Source organism: Aotus nancymaae, unplaced genomic scaffold, assembly GCF_030222135.1.
Source record: "Aotus nancymaae isolate 86718 unplaced genomic scaffold, 86718_ANA_hifiasm-v0.15.2.pri h1tg000028l, whole genome shotgun sequence".
In the NCBI taxonomy this organism is placed as follows: Eukaryota; Metazoa; Chordata; class Mammalia; order Primates; family Aotidae; genus Aotus; species Aotus nancymaae.
The window spans coordinates 19,507,087-19,530,149 of NW_026988441.1; the positions used below are offsets into that span (position 1 = coordinate 19,507,087).

Consider the following 23,063-nt stretch of genomic DNA (forward strand, 5'->3'; position numbering starts at 1 on the left):
TCTCCTCAGCCCTTCCCTCCCCTCCTGTCCTCGCTCTTCTCTCCTCAGCCCTCCCCTCCCCCTCCTCCTCGCTCTTCTCTCCTCAGCCCTCCCCTCCCCTCCCGTCCTCGCTCTTCTCTCCTCAGCCCTCCCCTCCCCTCTCCTCCTCGCTCTTCTCTCCTCAGCCCTCCCCTCTCCTTTCCTTGTTCCTCGTTGCTTTCCTTTTCTTTCCCTTTCCTTTCCTTTCTCTCCTTCCTTCTTTCCTTCTTTCCTTTCTCTCTCTCCTCCCATGCACCCTTCCTCCCTCCTTTCTTCTTTCCTTTTCTTTGATTTGCTTTCTTTACAGCATCTTGCTCTGTCCCCCACGCTGCACTGCAGTGGTGCAGTCACGGCTCAGTGGAGCCTCGAACTCCTGGCTTCCAGCGATCCTCCTGCCTCAGCCTCCTGAGTACCTGCACCACAGGCATGCGCCACCACACCTGGCTAATACTGTGAAAACATTTTTGCAGAGATGCTATGTTGGTCTCACTATGCTGCTCAGGCTGGTTTTGAACTCCTGGCCTCCAGCAATCGTCCCGCCTCTGCCTCCCAAAATGCTGGGTTTACAGGCACGAACCACCAGTCCCAAGCTTTTCTTTTCTTACTTTCTCGCCCTACATTTGATTAGCAGATCCCTCTGGCTATACCTAGAAAATGCATCTCAAATCTAGCTGCTTCTTACCCTGCTGCCCTGGTGGAAGGAAATCCCCATCCCTGGTCTTCTTTTACCATCTCCGCCTACCCTGCTCTGTTTTTCTCTGTAACCTCATCACCACCCAATCCATTACATACTTCTTTGCTTGTTGGTTACCTGTCTTCAACCACTACATGTAAACTCCTGGAATCCAGGGGCAGCCTGTTTCTTCACTGCTTTATCTTTAGCACCCAGCCCATTTGGTAAATATTTGTTAAGTGAACGTCTTATGGACACAAGTGAGCTTATTACATTTCAGAAAGGCTTGGAACTGGGCACGGTGGTTCATGCCTGTCATCCCAGCACTCTGGGAGGCTAAGGCAGGAAGATTGCTTGAGGCCAGGTGTTTGAGACCAGTCTGGGCAACACAGCAAGACCCCGTCTCTACAAAAAAAAAAAAAAAAAAGAAAACATTATCCAAGTGTGGTGGTGCAAGCCTGTGGTCCCAGCTACTCAGGAGTCTGAGGCGGGAGGTTCACTTGAGCCCAGGAGTTTGAGGCTGCAGTAAGCCATGCTTGCTCCACTGTACTCCAGCATGGGAAACAGAGTGAGACCCTATCTCTAAATATAAAATATACAATGAAATAAAATAGTATATTAATAAAAGTCTCAAGCTATCCAGGCAGATCCTTTAGAAAAGAGAACGTCCACCCTCTTGGGCTGCCCCTTGAGCCCTTCGGCTCTGCCCGGTGGATCCGCAAGTCACGTGGGTGCTGGCTTCCGTCCACAGGGAAGTCCCATCTGCGCAGAGCCGTTACGCATCACGAGGAGTCGGTGCGGGAGGCCAGCCTGTGCAAGAAGCTGCGGAGCATCGAGGTGCTGCAGAAAGTGCTGTCCGCGGCACAGGAGCGCTCTCGGCTCACGTATGCCCAGCACCAGGAGGACGATGACCTGCTGAACCTGATTGACGCCCCCGATGTTCTTGGTGAGTAACCTAGACTGTGTGCCCAGTGTGGGGGTGCCTGTGCCGCAGACAGAGCATGCCTGGCCTGTGGGGGTCGGGCAAGCCCTTGCTGCGTGCTGGGCACTGGGAGGGCTGCACAGGCGGGGACCAAGGTGCTGCTTTTGCCCTGGAATTCTCTCTCTTTTTTTTGAGATGGAGTCTCGCTCTGTTGCCCAGGCTGGAGTGCAGTGGCGCAATCTCAGCTCACAGCAACCTGTTTCCCAGGTTCAAGTGATTCTCCTGCCTCAGCCTCCCGAGTAGTTGGGGTCACAGGCACCCGCAACCACTCCCAGCTATTTTTTTGTATTTTTAGTAGAGATGGGGTTTCACCGTGTTGGCCATGCTGGTCTTGAACTCCTGACCTCAAGTGATCCACCCGACTTGGCCTCCCAAAGTGCTGGGATTACCGGTGTGAGCCACCACACCTGGCCTAGATATTCTTTTTATGCAGAATATCTGCATATTGTTGTTCTCACGTATAATCAGCCTGTCTTGGGATCCTTTGTTAGAAACTGACCAGACTTATGTTAAGGGAAGTCCAAGCCTGCTGTGAAGATGCTGGTGGGGATATGGAGCTGTCAGTGGTCGTGATTTGGTAAAACTCCTTTTCACTAGGAAATCCTCATATCACACATTAATAATGCAAAGGTCAAGAACGGTGGCTCAAGCCTGTAATCCCAGCATGTTAGGAGGCTGAGGCAGGAGAATCACTTGAGCTCAGGAGTTTGAGACCAGCCTGGGCAACATAGTGAGACCCCATCTCTACAAAACATTTTTTTTTAAAATTAGCCAGATCTGGTGGCATGCACCTATAGTCCCAGCTACTCAGGAGGCTGAGGCAGGAGGATCACTTGAGCCCTGGAGGTCAAGCTGCAAGAGAGCTGTGATTGCACCACTGCACTCTAGCTTGGGCGAGAGAGCGATACCCTGTCTCAAAATAATTATGATGAAAACAGATAGCACAGTATGTCAGAACTGTGTCCTGTGAGGCATGCAGCTTCCATAACAGCTCCTGAACACCTGAAACATAGATGACTTCTCAATAGAGTTTTTTTTTTCTTTTTTTGAGAAGTTATTTCGCTCTTGTCGCCTGGGCGCTGGAGTGCAATGGTGTGATCTCGGCTCACTGCAACCTCCACCTCCTGGGTTCAAGCCTCAGCATCCCGAGTAGCTGGGACTACAGGCACGCACCACCATGCCCGGCTAATGTTTATATTTTTAGTAGAGATGGGGTTTCATCATGTTGGCCAGGCTGGTCTCGAATGTCTGACCTTAGGTGATCCGCCCACCTTGGCCTCTCAAAGCTGGGATTACAAGTGCGAGCCACCACGCCTGGCCTCCTCATAGGGTTTTATGAGTGCCAAAGAAGCACACTAAGCCCCTGAGGTATCAGGAAGCCCCGTAAGTGGGGGACGTGTCTGGTTATCGCTCCTTGGTCCCAGCTTAGGAATAAGTTACGAACCACAGGAGTGTGACTCACAGGAGGTACCCAAATGGAAGGTAGAGTTCACCCGGGGTCGGGGTTAAGCTGTGTTCCGTCTTCTTGAACTACTGTCTAAACCCGAGGGAAAGGACCTGTGACTAAGAGACAGTGCCGTACTGTCTCCTTCCCAGGGATCACTTTTTTTTTTTCTTTTTTGAGATGGGGTCTTACTCTGTTGCCCAGCCTGGAGTGTAGTTCATGACTTCAACTCACTGCAACCTCTGCCTCCTGGGTTCAAGCGATTCTCCTGCCTCAGCCTCCCGAATTGCTGGGATTACAGGCACCTGCCACCACACCTGGCTGCTTTTTGTATTTTTAGTAGAGACGGGGTTTCACCATGTTGGCCAGACTTGTCTTCAACTTCTGGCCTCAAGTGATCCACCTGCCTCAGCCACCCAAAGTGCTGTGATTACAGGCATGAGCCGCAACACCAGCCTTTAAGGATCACTTTCAATTACAGAAACATTTATCCTCCCATTTATAATCTTCTTTTCTAGCTAAAACTGAGCAAGAGGTTGAAATTATATTGCCCCAGTTCTCCAAGCTGACAGTCACAGACTTCTTCCAGAAACTGGTATGTTGAATGCTCTTTCTATGTTGAATCTATGTTGAATAAATGACCTAAGAGGACAGCTCTTCAATTTGGCGAGTATGGTGTCTTAGTCCATGTGAGCTGCTATAACAAAATGCCTTGAACTGGGTGGCTTTGAACAGCAGAAATATATTTCTCACAGTTCTGGAGGCTGGGAAGTCCAAGACCAAGGTATGGGCAGATTCGATATCCGGTAAAGGCTCATGTTCTGGTTTATAGGTGGGGCCTTCTACCTGCGTCTGTGTCCTCATGGCAGAAAAGGCGGATGAGTTCCCTTGGGCCTGTTTTAAAAGCATGTATCCAATTCTATTTTTTTTTGAGACAGAGTTTTGCTCATGTTGCCCGGGCTGGAGCGCAATGGTGCAATCTCCTCTACCTCCTAGGTTCAAGCAATTCTCCTGCCTCAGCCTCCAGAGTAGCTGAGATTACAGGCATGCGCCACTACGCCTGGCTAATTTTGTCTTTTTAGTAGAGATGGGGTTTCTCCATGTTGGTCAGGCTGGTCTTGAACTCCCAACCTCAGGTGATCCACCTGCCTCACCTCTCAACGTGCTGGGATCACAGGTGTAAGCCACTGCGCCCGGCCACGTGTATCCCATTCTTGAGCTTTCTGCCCCAAGACTGAATCACCTCTCAAGAGGCCCCACTTCCTAATTACTTTGATGATAAGGTTTCAATATACAGATTTTGAGAGGGTACAAACATTCAGACCATCGCATATTTTATTTTATTCATTTATATCTTTTATTTTTTGAGACAGAGTCTTGCTCTGTTGCCCAAGCTGGAGTGCAGTGGCATGATCTCAGCTCACTGCAGCCTCTGCCTTGCAGGTTCAAGTGATTCTCCAGCTTTAGCATCCCAAGTAGCTGGGATTACAGGCATGTGCTACTACAATCAGCTAATTTTGTATTTTTAGTAGAGATGAGGTTTCACTATTTTGGCCAGGCTGGTCTTAAACTCCTGGCCTCCAGTGATCTGCCCACCTCAGCCTCCCAAAGTCCTGAGATTACAGGCCAGAGCCACTGTGCTTGGCACGATAGCATATCTTAGAAGTAAATTTTAGGTAGTGTTGATTTAAAAATTTTTTTATGTTTTTAAATTTTTTTAGAGACATAGTCTCACTCTGTCACCCAGGCTGGAGTACAGTGGCATGATCATAGCTCACTGCAGCCTCAACCTTCTAGGCTCAAGAAGTCCTCCTGCCTCAGCAGCCTGAGTAGATGGAACTATAGGCATGCGCCACCATGCCTGGCTAATTTTTTTATTTTTTAGTGGAGAATGGGTCTCGCTATGTTGCCCAGGCTGGTCTCAAACCCCTTGCCTCAGGCAATCTTTCTGCCTTGGCCACCCAAAGTGCTTAGGATTACAGGCATGACATGCTTGGCATTAAATTTTTTATATTAGAGATTTTACTTAAGATAATTTTGGCCGGGTGCGGTGGCTCACACCTGTAATCCCAGCACTTTGGGAGGCTGAGGCAGGTGGATAACCTGAGATCAGGAGTTTGAGACCAGCCTTGCCAATATGGTGAAACCCCATCTCTGCTAAAAATACAAAAATTACAGGTTTGCACCTGTAATTCCAGCTAGTCGGGAAGCTGAGGCAGGAGAATTGCTTGAACCTGGAAGGCAGAGGCTGCAGTGAGCTGAGATCACGCCACTGCACTCCAGCCTGGGTGACAGAGTAAGACAGCGTCTTGAAAAATAAAAAAGTTAATTTTATTTAAAATATATTGGTTATGTTTGAGAAGATGGCATTCCCTGTTGTCACATGACTGCTGTAGCATGTCTTACCCAGATGTGTCATTTGTCCCTGACCAAGGCCAAGTGAGATCTTCAAGGACAGCAGGCAAAATTCCCTTTAGCTTTCAAGTGTCTGATCCAGCCTTCAAATCCTACACCTAACAATGCTGTCTTCCAAAGGGCCCCTTATCTGTGTTTTCGGCTAATAAGCGGTGGACGCCTCCTCGAAGCATCCACTTCACTGCAGAAGAAGGGGACTTGGGGTTCACCTTGAGAGGGAACGCCCCGGTTCAGGTTCACTTCCTGGATCCTTACTGCTCTGCTGCGGTAAGCACATGCTTTTCTGGGTCGAGAGCAAACACAGATATCTGGGTGATTGAATTTAGGGTGGGTTCACCCATGTCAAAGGCCTGACTTTATGTGAAAGGCCTCATGGGTGCTACATTCCCAAAACAAAAAGGATTGATTTTTGCTGTCTTTTTTTTTTTTTTTTTTTTTTGAGATGTTGGGAGGTGGAGGCTGCAGTGAGTCACTGTCATGCAGTGGTGCTATCTTGGGGCTCACTGCAGCCACTGCCTCCCGGGTTCAAGTAATTCTCACGTCTCAGCCTCCTGAGTAGCCAGGATTATAGGCACGTGCCACCATACTCAGCTAATTTTTTGTATTTTTAAATAGAGACAGAGTTTTGCCATGTTGACCAGACTGGTCTCGAACTCCTGGCCTCAAGTAATCCATCTGCTCCGGCCTCCCAGAGTGCTAGGATTACAGGTGTGAGCCACTGTACCTGGCCAATTTTTGCCTTTTTTTTTTTTGCACCCTGGCTGGAGTGCAGTGGTATGATCTCAGCTCACTGCAGTGTCCGCCTCCCAGGTTCAAGCAATTCTCCTGCCTCTGCCTCCCAAGTAGCTGAGATTACAGGTGCCCACCACCACGCTGAGCTAATTTTTGTATTTTTAGTAGAGATGGGATTCATCATGTTGGCCAGGCTGGTCTTGAACTCCTGACTTCAAGTGATCTGCACCCCCTCCACAGCCTCCCCTGCCCCATCTTGGCCACCCAAAGTGAATTTTTGCTTTCTTGATGCAAATTTACCTATTTTGTGAATGGGGACTGATTGAAGGATTTGAGGAACTAAACATTGACTTATTTTCAACAATACTTTTGCAGGTGGCAGGAGCCCGGGAAGGAGATTATATTGTCTCCATTCAACTTGTGGATTGTAAGTGGCTGACGGTGAGTGAGGTTATGAAGCTGCTGAAGAGTTTTGGTGAGGATGAGATTGAGATGAAAGTCGTGAGCCTCCTGGACTCCACATCATCCATGGTGAGCGCTGCTACCTCCCCGGGCAGTCCGTAGTGGAATGGAGTGAAATCTGCATGAGTTCAGCCCCAGAGGTGTTTACCAGGCCCTCTGTCTCCTGCCTGTGTAACACGGTACAAACGACTGGACTCCAAAGCTTGTAATCACTGGAATGTGCTCACCTTGGGTCAAAGAGAAAATTGGCAAACTTTTTTTTTTTTTCCCAAAGACACAGAAAGCTGGTTTGCTGTGGTGTGATCATGGCTCACTGCAGCCTCTATCTCCTGGGTTCAAGTGATCCTTCCACCTCAGCCTCACGAGTAGCTGGAATTACAGGCACCCACCACCACCCCTAGCTAATTCTTTATTTTTTTGTAGAGACAGGTTCTTGCTATTGTCCAGGCTGGTCTCGAACTCCTGGGCTCAAACCATCCTCCCACCTTAGCCTCCCAAGGTACTGGGATTACAGGCATGAGCCACGGCACCTGGCTAGCAAACTTTTAAAAATAACCTGTAGATAAAATAATCAACTGATCTATTTTTGTGATCAAATTGTTTAATTACAAAAGTAATACATACTTACAGTAAAAAAAAAAATTCCAATAATTCAGAAGAGCTTAAGACGACCTGTGAAAGTCCCCCTCTATGCCCCAGAGACAGTATCAGCTATGTTCTGGGAGATTTGGGAAGCATTGGAGTCTCTTCAAGTTCACCTGCACAGGTATCGCCTTTAATTTTCCCCAAGTAAGGCCAGGCATGGTGCTCATGCCTGTAATCCCAGTACTTTGGGAAGACAAGGTGGGGGGATTGCTTGAGCCCAGGAGTTTGAGACCAGCCTGGCTAACAAGGCAAAACCCCGTCTCTACTGAAAATATAAAAATTACCTGGGTGTGATGCTGCACACCTGTCTGTAATCCTAGCTACTTGGGAAGCTGAGGCAGGAGAATCTCTTGAACCTGGGAGGCAGAGGTTGCAGTGAGCGAAGATCACACCATTGCACTCCAGCCTGGGCAAGAGTGAGACTCTGTCTCCAAAATAACCAAAAATTTTCCCCAAGTGTGAGGATTCATGCCACACTTACTGATGTTCTCCTCTGCACTTTGCCACACTTAATGACGTACCCTCAACCTTCCCTCAGTAACAGCATTCATTTATTCATTCAATAAATATTGACTGAAGATCAGCCGAGTGCCAGACACTCTCTTAGGTGTCAGAGCTCCAGCTTACATTACACAGATAAGGTCCCTGCCTCCACGAAGCTGGCAGTAGGTCAGCAAATAAATGGTCGGGATTTTGATAAGTGCTGTAAAGGAAAAAAGACCTGTGACGGAGGTGGAATGACTGGGGAGGGGTGAGGCTCTATCTAGGCAGGGCTGGAACAGACATGAGAGTGACGAGGAGGTTCCAGCCAGTTGCAGAGGGACAAGAAAGTTCTTCTGGGCAGGGGCACCCACAGGTACAGAGTCCCTGCAGCTGAATAAGCTTCTCCTGCCAGAGAGGCAAAAAGAAGGCCTTTTGGCAAGAGCAGCAGGACAAGGAGGGAGCCGTGGGAAGTGAGGTGGGAGGGAGGCCTTGGCGGCAGTGGTGGGAGCTTGGAAGCCATTGGGCCTTTTCAGAAGGGGACCGGCGTGGTGTGATGTTTGTTTTAGAAGGGTGTCTGCTGCTGGAGACTGGCCATGGCAGTTGTCCAGGCCGATGACGTTAGTGGCTGAGGTGATGGGGGTGGCTGTAGAGATGGAGAGACATGAGCATCCCTGGTACATAATTTGGTGGTGGAACTGATGGGGGATTTGTGGATGATTTGTGTAAAGGAGATGGTGGACAGGGAGATGAGGCCTCAGTTTTCAGCTTGATCAGTCACGTGAGTAGTGGGGTAGTGGTTATTTTTCTACCTTTAAATTTATTTATTTATTTATTTTTTTTTTTGAGACAGAGTCTCACTCTGTCACCCAGGCTGGAGTGCAATGGCGTGATCTTGGTTCACTGCAACCTCCGCCTCCCAGGTTCAAGTGATTCTCCTGCCTAAGCCTCCCGAGTAGCTGGGATTACAGGTGCTAACTACCATGCCCGGCTAATTTTTTTGTATTTTATTAGAGATAGGGTTTTACCATGTTGGCCAGGATGGTCTTGATCTCCTGACCTCCTACCTTGGCCTCCCAAAGTGCTGGGATTACAGGTGTGAGCCACCACACCCGGCCCTTTATTTTTATTTTTTTTTTGAGACAGGGTCTCACTCTGTCGCTTGGGCTGGAATGCAGTGGTACAATCATACCTCACTGTAGCCTTGACTTCCTGGGCTCAGGCAATCCTTTTGCCTCAGCCTCCCAAGTACCTACGACTACAGGTATGTACCACTATGCCTGGCTAATTTGTTCCTCTACTTATTGTAAATTTCTTTTTTGGTAGAGATGGGGCCTTGATATATTGCCAAGGTTGGCCTCACACTCCTGGCCTTCAGCAATCCTCCCGCCTCTGCCTCCCAAAGTGTTGGGATTACAGGCATGAGCCACCGTGCCTGGCCTGGTTATTTTTCATAACGATGGGTGACAGGGGTGTGACGGAGGTGGAGGAGAGCGAAAACAAGAGTTATGTTTTGAATGTTTCAGATGCTATTGGCGGTCAGATGTAAACATAGAGGAGGAGATTGGATGTGAAGTCTTCAGTTCGAGGAAGAAATCAGCTAGAAATAAATATTTGAGAGTCATTGCATGGGGACGATATTTGAAGCTGTGAGACAAAATGCAGTTCCCTGCAGGGGGGCAAGGGCTGAGGCTAAACATTTAGAGATCAGTTGGAAGAGAAGCAAGTGCAAAGGAAATGGAGGAGAGTTCAGAGAGGTGGGGGGAAAGGAGCTTCTCAAATTAGAGGAGAAAGCTTTGCAGTGAGAGTGATGGATTGCACTGAATGCAGCTGAGAGGTAAAGAATGAGGGCGGCTTAGCCATGCCTGTTGCATTTGGCAGCAGGATAAAAAGACACTTCGGTGGAGAGGTGGCAACAGAAGTCAGTTGAGAGAGGGCCAGCGAGCCATTGGATTCTGTGAGTCCATGGATATGAAATGCTCAGCACAGGCAAATCCAGAGACAGAAAGGAGATTGGTGCTGGGGCTGGGCAACGGGAGTGGGGAGGGACTGCTGAAAGGTACAAGGTAGAAGGTTTCTTTTTAGGGGGATGGAAATGTTCTGAAATTAGGTAGTAATGATGGTCATCCAACTTTGTGAATATACTAAAAATCATTGATGTCCCGGCATGGTGGCTCACATCTATAATTCTAGCACTTTGGGAAGCTGAGGCAGGATGTTTGCTTGGGTCCAGGAGTTCAAGACCAGCCTGGGCAACATGGCGAGACCTTGTCTCTACAAAAAATAAAATAAATTAGCTAGGCATGCTGGCACACGCCTGTAGTCCCAGCTACTCAGGAGGCTGAGGCGGGAGGATTGCTTGAGCCCAGGGAGGTTGAGGCTGCAGTGAGCTATGATTGTACTGCTGCACTTTAGCCTGGGTGTCAGAGCAAAAGCCTGTCTCAAAAATAAAAATAATAAATAAAAGCCACAGAAGTGTATTGAAATGGTAAATTTTATGCATGTATATGAATTATATTTCAATTTTTTTTTTTTTGAGACAGAGTCTCACTCTGTCACCCAAGCTGGAGTGCAGTGGTGCGATCTCAGCTCACTGCAACGTCTGTCTCCTGGGTTTAAGCGATTCTCCTGCCTCAGCCTCCTGAGTAGCTGGGATTAGAGGCATGCGCCCCCATGCTCGACTAATTTTTGTATTTTTAGTAGAGATGGGGTTTCACCATATTGGTCAGGCTGGTCTCGAACTCCTGATCTTGTGATCCACCTGCCTTGGCCTCTCAAAGTGGTGGGATGACAAGCTTGAGCCACTGCACCCAGCCTAAGAAGGGCTTTTCAAAGAAAGTGGTGGTACGCATTGCAGGAGTGAGAGAAAGAGAAAGAGAAAGAGAGAGAAAGAGAGAGAGAGAGTGTGTGTGTGTGCGCGCGCGCGCATGCGCACACACGCATGTGCATGTGTGTAGAGGTCTGGGAGGCAGGGCTGCCTGAAGGATAGAGGGAATGGGATCCAGACACGTAGAAGGGCTTGGTCTTTGGGGACAGATGCCATGAAGTGTACAGCAGGGATTTTAGTAGGGTGTGTGAGTGGCTTCAGGAGGAGAGAGAAGGTAAGAAACAAGTATATAGGAGGAAAAGGAAATGAAATTACTCGGGACACACAGGAGTGCCAGGAAATGGGTGCCTATTAGAGGTTTGGGGTCAGGTTAGAATTCCAAGGGAAGCCTTAGTGAATGTCCTCCAGCAAAACACAGCATTTCAGATATAGGCCCTGTGGGTGGCAGAGGGTGGAGACGAGCTAGTTGGCCTTGCTGGGGTCGGGTGGAAGAGAACTGAGGGTATTTATAAGGCAGTGGTTTTGATATACAATGGACTCTGAGCAGCTGAGGGTTGGGAAATGCTTGCAGGCCTCACATCTGTCTCCAGGATTATTAGTTTTATTATTGTTTTAAATGACATTATGTGTGCTCCGTAAAACATGGTGGGATTAGTGGTGGGATCAGTTTTCTAGAAAAGGAGGAGCTATCTTCATCCTCAGGGGCTCGAAGTACCCCTACTTGATTGCTGTATAACTCTTATTTATCTATTTATTTTTTGCAATGGAATCTCACTGAATCCCAGGCTGTGAGATTTCAGTGGCGCAATCTTACCTCACTACGACCTCCACCTCCTGGATTCAAGTGATTCTCCTGCCTCAGCCTCCCGAGTAGCTGGAATTACAGGCGCCTACCACCGTGCCCAGCTAATTCTTGGATTTTTAGTAGAGATGGGGTTTCACCATGTTGGCCAGGCTGGTCTCAAACTATTGGCCTCAAGTGATCCACCCACCTGGGCCTCCCAAAGTGCTGGGATTACAGGCGTGAGCCACCACGCCTGGCCCCTTTTAGGATTTATATTAGGACCAATATCCTCAACCACTCCAGAGATAGATTGTATGCCTAATTTTAGTGCCAGAACATAGTAGCTGGTTAATAAACATGGCAAACAAAACAATCTCAATGTTAGGCAAACCTTAGAAGCTGGCAATAACCACGTGGAAGGCTTCAGAAAGTAAGTTTCCTCAGATTTCTAGTTTGAATACTACATGATTCTTTGAAGGTTAATGGTAGAGAGTGTTTCATGGTACAGAGTTTCAGCTGAGGAAGATGAAAACGTTTTAGAGATGGACGGTGGCAGGGGTTGCATAATGATGTGAATGTAGCTAATGCCACAGGGGGAACATGGCTAATAGTAGCGTCTTCACTGTGGATTCTTTAAAGAGGGTGAAGTGGATCTGTACCTACTGGTGTGGATTGAAATCCAAGATGTGTTAGGGGAAGAAAGTCAGGTGTAGAATAGTGTATATTCCTTTTTTGAAAATGAAATGGTAGACTGGGCACGGTAGCTCACACCTGTAATCCCAGCGCTTTGGGAGGCCAAGGTAGGCGGATCACCTGAGGTCGGGAGTTCGAGATCAGCCTGGCCAACATGGAGAAACCCTGTCTTTACTAAAAATACAAAATTAGCCAGGTGTGGTGGTGCACGCCTGTAATCCCAGCACTTTGGGAGGCCAAGGCGGGCGGATCACCTGAGGTCAAAAGTTCGAGATCAGCCTGGCCAACATGGAGAAACATCATCTTTACTAAAAATACAAAATTAGCCAGGTGTGGTGGCGCACGCCTGTAATCCCAGCTACTCGGGAGGCTGAGGCAGGAGAATCGCTTGAACCCGGGAGGTGGAATTTGCAGTGAGCCTAGATCATGCCACTGCACTCCAGCCTGGGCAACAATAGTGAAACTCTGTCTCAGAAAAAAAGAAAAAGAATGGTAATATACTTATGCACATATAGAAATACTTGTACATGCATATCATCTCTAGGAGTGACACAGTGGTTACCTGAGGGAGGGCCTGGAAGCCCAGGTGACAGGGACACCTATTGCTCACTGCATTTTCTTTCTTTTTCCTTCCCTCCATTCCCCTCTTCCCTTCTTTTCTTTCTTTTCTCTTTTGAAACAGAGGTCTCACTCTGTCGCCCAGGCTGGAGTGCTGTAGCACAATCACAACTCACTGTAGCCTCAACCTCCTGGGCTCAAGCAATCCTCCCCTCTAAGCCTCCCAAGTAGCTGGGACTATAGGCATGAGCCACCACACCCCACCCTGTATTTTCATATTCATGACCATTGTATTATTACTTTCTCAACTATAAGAACCTTAAAATGTGAGTTGTGGCTCCTCAGCTTAAATTATTACTATTGAGTATATTCCTTAAAAATTATCCTTGTTGGACCTGGTGGCGCACGCCTGGAGCCCCAGCTACTAAGGAGGCCAAGGCAGGAAGATCACTTGAGTCCAGGAGCTCAAGATCGGCCTGGGCAACATAGCAAGACCCTGTCTCAAAAAAGAAAAAAAGGTTTGTCCTTGTTTTAAGAACCTAATTCTGTACAAGCATTGGTCACCTGAGTTTCAGAATTATATCTGTTTAATTGTATTTATTTTCTGGAGTCCCGCTCTGTCGCTCAGGCTGGAGTGCAGTGGTGCGATCTCGGCTTACTGCAACCTCCACCTCCTGGGTTCAAGTGATTCTCGTGCCTCAGCCTCCCAAGCAGCTGGGACTACAGCCCACCATCTGTGGGATGCACCACCATCTGTGGTTAACTTTTGTATTTTAGTAGAGACGGAGTTTCGCCATTGTTGACTAGGCTGGTCTCTAACTCCTGACCTCAAGTGATCCACTCGCCTCGGCCTCCCAAAGTGCTGGGATTACAGGCGTGAGCCACTGCACCCGGCTGAACTTCATAGATTTTATCAGCTATCTTGATGATGCCTGACACCCTTTTTCTTCCTTTTCTATACACAGCATAATAAGTGCGCCACATACTCCGTGGGAATGCAGAAAACATACTCCATGATCTGCTTAGCCATTGAGGATGGCGACAAAACTGATAAAACCAAGAAAATCTCCAAGAAGCTTTCCTTCCTGAGCTGGGGCACCAAGAATAGACAGAAGTCAGCCAGCACCTTGTGCCTCCCGTCGGTCGGGGTTGCCCGGCCTCAGATCAAGAAGAAGCTGCCCTCCCCCTTCAGCCTTCTCAACTCAGACAGTTCTTTGTACTAACGTGAGGAAACAGACACGTTCGGGCCCCGAACATTTCCGGTGCTGACTCGGCCTTAAACGTTTGTGCCATAATGGAAAATATCTCTCTGTTCTCAAATCCTGTTTTTCTCATAGTATAAACTCTCATTCGATGTCTTTTTATGAAGGAAAGTTACAAGAAACCTCTAGGAATTTGTGAAAAAAGAACTTTTTTTGAGACATGTCACTATACTGCTGCAAGTTATTTATTATATATTGTAAATAGACTAGTGTCGAAGATAGGAACTATGGCTGTTTTTAATGGCGACAGTTACGACTTTTGTCACTATTAGAGTTAAACTGGGGTTACCTATATTAGTAAAATTTTCAGTTGTTTCTAGGTTTGGCTAATAATCATTCCTTAAACTAGAATTCAGATGACCCTGGAATTAAGGCAGGTCAAAGGACTATAATGATAGAATTGAATTTGTATCACTAAAAACTGTTCTGAAGTGCTGCCTCCTAATAGGAATTCATTAACCTAAAACAAGATGTTACTATTTTTTTTTTTTTTTTGAGACAGAGTCTCACTCTGTCACCCAGGCTGGAGTGCAATGGCGCTATCTCAGCTCACTGCAACCTCTGCCTCCCAGGTTCAAGCGATTCTCCTGCCTCTCAGCCTCCTGAGTAGCTAGGACTACAGGCACGTGCCACCACACCTGGCTAATTTTTTGTATTTTTAGTAGAGACAGGGTTTCACCACGTTGGCCAAGATGGTCTCGATCTCCTGACCTTGTGATCTGCCTGCCTCGGCCTCCCAAAGTGCTGGGATTAGAGGCATGAGCCACCATGCCCGGCCTAAGATGTTACTATTATATCAATGTAATATGAATGCTATTTCTAGAAAAAGTCTAGTGCCAAATTTGTCTTGACTTATTACATAAAAACAACCTAGGAGCAGCTTTTCTTCTAGTTTGAGGTCAGTTAAGAATTGCTAACACAGTGGCAGTGTTAGATGAAGATGCTGTCTACAAGGTAGATAATATACTGTTTGATACTCAAAACATTTTTCATTTTTAAAGAAGGTACATAATTAGATATTTTAAGTCTTGGGTAAAAAAGTAGTTTTACATTTTACAAGGTAAAGATGTAAATGATTCAACTTTAAAGTTCTATTTGACTTTTTTTGTTTTTGTTTTTGAGACGGAGTCTTGCTCTGTTGCCCAGGCTGGAGTGCAGTGGCATGATCTTGGCTCACTGCAACCTCCACCCCTTGGGATCAAGCGATTCTCCTGCCTTAGCTTCCTGAGTCACTGGGACTGCAGGTGCCCGCCACCATGCCTGGCTAATTTTTATATTTTAGTAGAGGCAGGGTTTCACGATGTTGGCCAGGCTAGTCTCAAACTCCTGACCGCAAATGATCCACCCACCTCAGCCTCCCAAAGTGCTGGGATTACAGGCATGAGCCACTATGCCCAGCCCTCTATTTTACGTTTTTTTTTTTTTTTGAGACAGAGTTTTGCTCTTGTTACCCAGTGTGGAGTGCAGTGGCAAGATCTTGGTTCACTGCAACTTCCACCTCCCAGGTTCAAGTGATTCTCCTGCCTCAGCCTCCCAAGTAGCTGGGATTACAGGCATGCACCACCACTTCCAGCTAATTTTGTATTTTTAGTAGAGACAGGGTTTCTCCATATTGGTCAGGCTGGTCTCGAACTCCTGACCTCAGGTGATCCACCCACCTCGGCCTCCCAAAGTGTTGGGATTACAGGTGTGAGCCACTGCCGCCAGCCCTATTTTACTTTTTAAAATAACATTCCTGCTGATTTTTATCTTGCTATGAGTTGGATGACACCGTGAATCTAATAAGGTTCACTGTTGACACAGTACACATTACATAGCTAAAATATGTAGTCTAATTTTAAGGATAACTATATTCTGTTGTGCAATGTCTTAAAGGAAGCAACCATCTTTGGGAAAGTGTATCTGCTGCTCTTAGGGCCATGTTTGTATAAATATTTAAATAAACATATTCATTTATCTGAGTGAATATTTCCTTTTACTTTTATTTCACTTTCATTCCCTCCTCTTTCAAATGGTTTCTCCCCCTAATGCACAATTTTTTTTTTTTTAAAAAGATGGGGTTTCACCATGTTGGTCAGGCTGGTCTTGAACTCCCGAGATCCGCCCGCCTTGGCCTCCAAAGTGCTTGGATTACAGGCATGAAATTTTCTTTTTTTTGAGACGGAGTCTTACTTTGTCACCCCGGCTGGAGTGTAACGGCGTGGTCTCAGCTCACTGCAACCTCCACATCCCAGGTTCAAGCGATTCTCCTGCCTCAGCCTCTCAAGTAGCTGGGACTGCAGGTGCGTGCCACTACAGTGGGCTAACTTTTGTATTTTTAGTAGAGACAGGATTTCACTGTTGGCCAGGCTGGTCTTGAACTCCTGACCTTGTGATCCACCAGCCTTGGCTTCCCAAAGTGCTGGGCTTACAGACATGAGCTGAGCCACTGCGCCTGGCCCACGATACTTTTTTTTTGAGACAGTTTCACTCTTGTTGCCCAGGCTGGAGTACAATGATGCAAGCTCGGCTCACCGCAACCTCCACCTCCCAGGTTCAAGTGATTCTCTTGCCTCAGCCTCCTGAGTAGCTGGGATTACAGGCATGCACCACCATGCCCAGCTAATTTTGTACTTTTACACTTGATCTTAGCCAAAAGGCTGAGAAGCGATATTTTGTACTTTTAGTAGTTCTACATGCTGTTCAGTCTGGTCTTGAACTCCCAACCTCAGGTGATCTGCCTACCTCAGCCTCCCAAAACGCTGGGATGACAGGCATGAGATACTGAGTTCGGCCAATATTTTTAATGTTTTGATTTTTTTTTTTATTTACTAACATTACACAGAGCAGAACTTAAAAGAACTTTCAGGTTATCTTAGTATTTTCTAAAACAGATGGCATCTTCGTTTATTTTTTGGTTTTTGTCTTTTTTTCAACACAGGGTTCTGCTTTGTTGTGCGGGCTGAAGTGCAATGCCACAATCATGGCTCACTGCACCTTCAACCTCCCAGGCTCAAACCATCCTCCCACCACAGCCTCCCAAGTAGCTGGGCCTACAGGCACGTGCTGCCATGCCTGGCTAATTTTTAAATTTTTTTGTAGAGATGGGGTCTTGCCATGTTGCCCAGGCTGATCTCAAAATCCTGGACTCAAGCAATCCTCCCACCTCAGCCTCCCAAAGTGCTGGACTACAGACATGAGCCACTGTGCCTGTGTCTATTTTTTTTTGAGATGGCGTTTCGCTCTTGTTGCCCAAGCTGCAGTGCAATGGCGTGGTCTTGGCTCAATGCAAACTGACTCCAGAATAGCTGGGATTACAGCAGAGCACCACCACGCCTGGCTAATTTTTTGTATTTTTAGTAGAAACGGGGTTTCACCATGTTGGCCAGGCTGGTCTCAACCTCCTGACCTCAGGTGATCCACCTGCCTTGGCCTCCCAAAGTGCTGGGATAACAGGTGTGAGCCACCATGCCCCGCTGCCTGTGTCTATTTTTTGAATGGGCAGTTTGTACCTTTTGATCCCCAGCCCCTGGTTCCCTCACTGGCTGCAGCTGCTGCCATCATTTTCTTGAGTCCTCCCACTGTTGGGTCTTATATTTACAAACACGTCCTTTTCTGCCTCATGCACATTGAGTTTTCAACTTTAAAGGGAGCTTCTGACTCCACACTTTCTGCGTGCAGAAGACATACAAAATGATTATAAACGAACTGTGTATCTGCCAATAAAAGGGCGGGGTGAGGAACAAAGGAAAGAAAGAAGTGTAGCGGAATTATTTATTTACATTGGAAGCAGCCTCGCGGAACAGGTATATGAAGGCCGGACCTGAAGAACTGCAGCTCTGACAGCAGGGACAAGGGGCTTAGGATACACAGTGCTTCTTTGTACATATGTTTCCTTTAGATGGTCACATCCACCACCACAGCTTTTTACTTTTTTTTTCTAATTTTAATTTTTTTTAAAGATGGGGTTTCACCATGATGGCCAGGCTGGTCTTGAACTCCTGACCTCAGGTGATCCACCCACCTTGGCCTCCCAAAGTGCTAGGATTACAAGCGTGAGCCACCGCGCCTGGCCCCACCAAAGCTTTTTAGAAGGCGCTTTCCATGACAGATGCAGGTCAAGGTCACACATTAAAATCAGCCCTAACTGGCTTTTTGCTGAGTGTGAGAGTCCCTGACTCTTGGGAAGATCCCACCAGCCCCTTTAATCTTAGAATGATGGCAGTGCTCTCTGTGGCCCACTAACTTCAAAAGCTGAACTCAGACACCAAGGCAGGACGACCCACAGGCTCCATTCAGGTCACCTCATCTTTCACTAGTTGCTGTGACAGGAAAACCTTTTTCTTTTCTTTTTTTAAAATTTTTAAATTAAACTTAACCTCCAAGTATACCTGTTTGTTAGGAAATCCTTTTTCTTGTTTTTTTTTTTTTTCTTTTTGAGACAGGGTCTCGCTCTGCCACCCGGGCTGGAGTGCAGTAGCATGATCTCCACTCACTGCAACCTCCACCTCCCAAGTACAAGTGATTCTCATGCTCAGCCTCCCGAGTAGCTGGGATTAAAGGTGCCTGCCACCATGCCTGGCTAATTTTTGTATTTTTAGTAGAGACAGGGTTTCTCCGTATCAGCCAGGCTGGTCTTGAACTCCTGACCTCAGGTGATCCGCCTGCTTCAGCTCCCACAGTGCTGAGATTGCAGGCATGAGCCACTGCACCCAGCCCTTTTTCTTGGTTGGTTTTTTGTTTTTGTTTTTTTTTTTGTTTGTTTTTGAGATGACGTTTTGTTCTTGTTGCCCAGGCTGGAGTACAATAGTGCAATCTCGACTCACGGCAACCTCTGCCTCCTGGGTTCAAGCGATTCTCCTGCCTTGGCCTCCCGAGGATTTCAGGCATGTGCCGCCATGTCTGGCTAATTTTGGATTTTTAGTAGTGACGAGGTTTCTCCATGTTGGTCAGGCTGGTCTCGAACTCCTGACCTCAGGTGATCTACCCGTCTTGGCCTCCCAAAGCGCTGGGATTACAGGCGTGAGCCACCGCGCCAGGACCTTTTTCTTGTTTTTTAAAGCTGAAAACAAGATCCTGATGTTTGTGGTCTGGGGAGACGACGCCATGTCCCTGAGGCCAGCCCTCACCTGGGCTGTGTGAAGAAGGCATGGATCTGCTGTGCCACTGCTTGTCCGACCACCTGCTCCAGTTCCCTAATGGAAGCATTACTCAGTTTCTGGATGCTTGGAAACTTCTGGAGCAGAAGGGGAGCTTTAACTTTTCCAACTCCTGGGATCTGCTGCACAGTTCGAAGGAGGGATGGCTCAGACAGCAGCAGGGCCCGTTTCTTCCCTAGAAGAGGGTTCTTACTGGGCTCTTTGATTTGCTCTTGAACCTGAACCGCAAATGAAAGGAACAGCATGTGAGCGCCCTCTGGAGAATTGGCCATTTTCTTAAAATTTGTTTTGTGGAAATTTAGTTTTTCCATTTTGTTCAGCTTGACTCACGGGAACAAATGTTTTCATATGCCATGAATATGATTTCTCAGACATCAGTGAAATTATTAAAAGGTGAACCACACAAAGGAGTAAGATTAATAATTTACAAAAACGTGAGTTTTCAGAACGTTTAGAAAAACACACTGAGGAATTCCAACACTTTCTGATGGTCCATTAAGAAACATTTCAGTTGTGCAGGATTAAATGATGGCTACACCTAAACCAGACCTACTTCACGCAGGCCCTGCAGAAAGCCTGCCTCAAAGGAGAAACCTGGTCTGCAGTTACCAGTGGCTATACAAAGGCAGACAATAGCATTGTATCAAGGAAAGTTAGGAACCGTGACATAAAGGATGTGGTAGAGAGGGATCTGTGAACCATTTGTGGCTGCTTGCATTTGCAATGTGCCTCTCAACTCCAGCTCCACATCAGAGGGGGAGATTTAAACACACACAAAACAGAAGAAAAACACAACACACACACAATTGATGTTTGGGTCTTACCCCCATGTTGGGATTAGCAGTGTGAGCCTCTAAACTGATTTTAAAAATAAGTGTTGGCCGGGTGTGGTGGCCCAGCACTTTGGGAGGCTGAGGTGGGTGGATCACGTGAGCTCAAGAGTTCGAGACAAGCCTGGCCAACATGGTGAAACCCCGTCTCTACTAAAAATACAAAAATTAGCTGGGCGTGGTGGCAGGCACCTGTAATCCCAGTTACTTGGGAGGCTGAGGCAGGAGAATCGCTTGAACCTGGCAGGCAGAGGTTGTAGTGAGCCAAGATTACGCTACTGCACTCCAGCGGGTGTGCAGATTGGGCAACAGAGCAAGACCTTGTCTGAAAAAAAGAAAAAAAACTTGCACAAGGTGCTAATGCTTAACAAAAACACATGGGGATGAGAAAAAGCAGCTTCTAGTTGACCTTTTCTTTTTGAGATGGAGTTTCGCTTGTCACCCAGGCTGGAGTGCAATGGTGCAATCTCCGCTCACTGCAACCTCTGCCTCCTGGGTTCAAGTGATTCTCCTGTCTCAGCCTCCTGAGTAGCTGGGATTACAGGCACCTGCCACCATGCCCAGCTTATTTTTGTATTTTCTTTTTTTGAGATGGAGTCTCGCCCTATTGCCCAGGCTGGAGTGCAATGGCATGATCTCAGCTCACTGCAACCTCCACCACCTGGGTTCAAGCGATTCTCCTGTCTCAGCCTTCTGAGCAGCTGGGATTACAGGTGCCCGCCATCACGCCTGGCTAATTTTTATATTTTTAGTTAGAGACAGGGTTTCATCACGCTGGCCAGGCTGGTCTCGAACTCCTGACCTCAGGTGATCTGCCCTCCTTGGCCCCCTAAAGTGCTGGGATTACAGGCATGAGCCACTGCAACAGGCAATTTTTGTATTTTTAGTAGAGACAGGGTTTTGCCACGTTGGCCAGGCTGGTCTCAAACTTCCGGCCTCAAGTGATCTGCCCACCTTGGCCTCCCAAAGTGCTGGGATGACAAACGTGAACCACCGTGCCCAGACTCTAGTTGACAATTTCACCAGCAAAAGGGCAGGATAATGAGTGATGGAGCTATCACAGCCTGGGAGTCTAAAATCAGATCTCCAACTTGTGCACTTTGTGATATACTTCCCTAGACTGTGGGTGGCAAAGAGGTTTTATAAACCAAAGCAGAGAATGACATAGAATGGATACATTGCAGCTAGAGGGAGGGCAGCTGAGTGTGCATGAGGACACGGCTACCGTGAAGGTGTAGGAATCCATACTCACCAACTGGATGATGAGGCAGGATGCTTCCATCTGGTTGGCCACTGGAAGCAGCACCATTCCAAGGTCCAGCACAGTAAACTTCTGTAAGGCTGGGAAGTATTGTTCACTCATCCGGGTTTTTTCAACAACTACAATTCCTTGAATATTACTGGACTTGAAAGGAAAAAAAAGACAGTAAATCATTTTGCAACCAAATTACTTTTTAGGTTAAGAGTGCTATCACTTCCTGCCTGGCCTGGCCAATGACTTTAAATAAATGATACCAAGGGATGGAGGGAAGGGGGGTGGTGAAACAAATCAATGTTCAACTTCAGTTTCTTGAATCCAATACTAACATTTGTTTTTTTGTTTGTTTTTGTTTTTTGGTTTTTTTTGAGATGGACTCTCACTCTGTCACCCAGGCTGGAGTGCAGTGGCGAGATCTCGGCTCACTACAGCCTCTGCCTCCCAGGCTCAAGCGATTCTCCCGTCTCAGCCTCCTGAGTAGCTGGGGTTACAGACGTGCACCACCATACCCAGCTAATTTTTGTTGGCCAGGCTGGTCTCGAACTTCTGACCTCAGGTGATTCACCTGCCTTAGCCTCCCAAAGTGCTGGGATTACAAGTGTTAGCCACAGCGCCGAGCCTAATACTTACATTTCTAACCCGAACAAGCCTCTTTCTGTAGCCATTTCCTGCCACCAAATCAGCTTCGGTGACATAAAGAACACAGCATCTGTTCGACAGATAAAAGTCTGGTGTTAAGCCATCCTCGAAAATGAGCTTAATTTTCCCTTAAAATACAGAGAAGAAAATGAGTTCCGTGAGCTTTGGATGAAAAGATGGCAATAAGCAATTTTTTTTTTTTAATGTGTCAGAGGAGGCAAGAGCTGGCAGACGGCAGCCCACTGACCTTGCATCTCCTGCGCCAGCTGTGACCCGCGCCATTTCTCATTCGCCACAACATGCCCCAAAGGCACATGCACGGGGCCCGTGCCATCAGAGGGGTTCCTTTCCATGGGCAGTCTCTACCTAAGGAGAGAAAAGCCAGGCGGCACTTGAGCAGGCTCTCCCGCACACGGCCCTGCATTCCACTCCAAGCCGGGGCCTCTGGGGCAGGATCCCGTCTGCAGACTGAATTGTCAAAGAACTGTCAAATAAGATTCTTTTTTAAATTACTAATAAGAAAACACAAAGGTCTCAACGAAGGCCAGGGTGGCTGGAGAGGGGGTGTGTGATGGTGGAGGTGGTAATGGCATTGGGTTCTAATAAGGGCAGAGGCACGATCAGAATCCTGGGCTGAGCATGGCAGCTCACGTCTGTAATCCCAACACTGGGCGAGGCTGAGGCGGGAGGATCGCTAGAGTCCAGGAGTTCGAGACCAGCCTGGGCAACACAGCGAAATCCCGTTTGCCAATTATCTGCAGCGAAATAAATTTTCTAAGAACCAGGAGATTCTTGTCCTGGTGTCCGCTTCCTTCATTTTCATTACGTGCCTAGACCCGACACCCCAGCTGGATCTGCACCGTGGCTCCTTAGTCTAGTCCTGGGTCCGGACCGAGGCGGCAGGGACCCCACTGTCCGAGTCTAGAGTCCACATTACCTGCTGCCGCACCACTTCCGGGTTCACGCCTCCGGTGCTCTCCCAGTCCGTGATCTAGCCCGCCCTCCGCCAACCGCAGCGCCGGATAGGCTGTGGTGTCAGAAATGAACGCCTATCCTGACCAATAAGAGAACGAACAGGGTGGACGTTTCCGCTCTGTCGGGGATTTCAACGGGAACCCGCTGGTTGCCAAGAACGACCGGTGTGGCAGTAACCTTGCCTCTGATTGGCTAGAGGTCGAGTTTAGCCAATGGCCGACGTGGTTGCTGCAAAGTCCATTGCGAAG

At 47.6% G+C, this 23,063-nt stretch overlaps 2 protein-coding genes across 7 annotated transcripts in view; one reads left to right on the forward strand and one right to left on the reverse strand.

Moving 5' to 3' along the window:
* Positions 1 to 15,936, forward strand: part of RHPN2 (rhophilin Rho GTPase binding protein 2) — a 74,247-nt gene extending 58,311 nt beyond the window's left edge. For 2 of the 3 annotated variants that reach the window (XM_064381507.1, XM_064381509.1), the window contains exons 11-15: positions 1,443 to 1,637; positions 3,636 to 3,712; positions 5,653 to 5,799; positions 6,640 to 6,795; positions 13,679 to 15,936. In XM_064381507.1, the coding sequence (XP_064237577.1) occupies positions 1,443 to 1,637; positions 3,636 to 3,712; positions 5,653 to 5,799; positions 6,640 to 6,795; positions 13,679 to 13,936 (833 nt within the window). In that variant the 3' untranslated portion in view covers positions 13,937 to 15,936. The remainder of the gene's footprint in view (positions 1 to 1,442; positions 1,638 to 3,635; positions 3,713 to 5,652; positions 5,800 to 6,639; positions 6,796 to 13,678) is intronic. The other variant, XM_064381508.1, reaches the window with a different exon arrangement.
* Position 15,937: 1 nt separating this feature from the next.
* On the reverse strand, positions 15,938 to 22,803 carry FAAP24 (FA core complex associated protein 24). 4 transcript variants are annotated; one of them, XM_064381512.1, is made up of 5 exons: positions 22,778 to 22,803; positions 22,088 to 22,206; positions 21,832 to 21,968; positions 21,196 to 21,348; positions 15,938 to 19,331 (listed from the first exon to the last, which is right to left on the reverse strand). In XM_064381512.1, exons 2-5 carry the CDS (start codon positions 22,191 to 22,193, stop codon positions 19,080 to 19,082), a joined length of 648 nt encoding a protein of 215 aa, XP_064237582.1. In that variant the 5' UTR covers positions 22,194 to 22,206; positions 22,778 to 22,803; the 3' UTR covers positions 15,938 to 19,079. The 4 variants fall into 4 exon arrangements, with proteins under 4 accessions (XP_064237582.1, XP_064237581.1, XP_064237580.1 ...); XM_064381511.1 differs by lacking the exon at positions 22,778 to 22,803 and adding an exon at positions 22,623 to 22,775; XM_064381510.1 differs by lacking the exon at positions 22,778 to 22,803 and having other exon boundaries at positions 22,088 to 22,775.
* Positions 22,804 to 23,063: the final 260 nt, after the last annotated feature.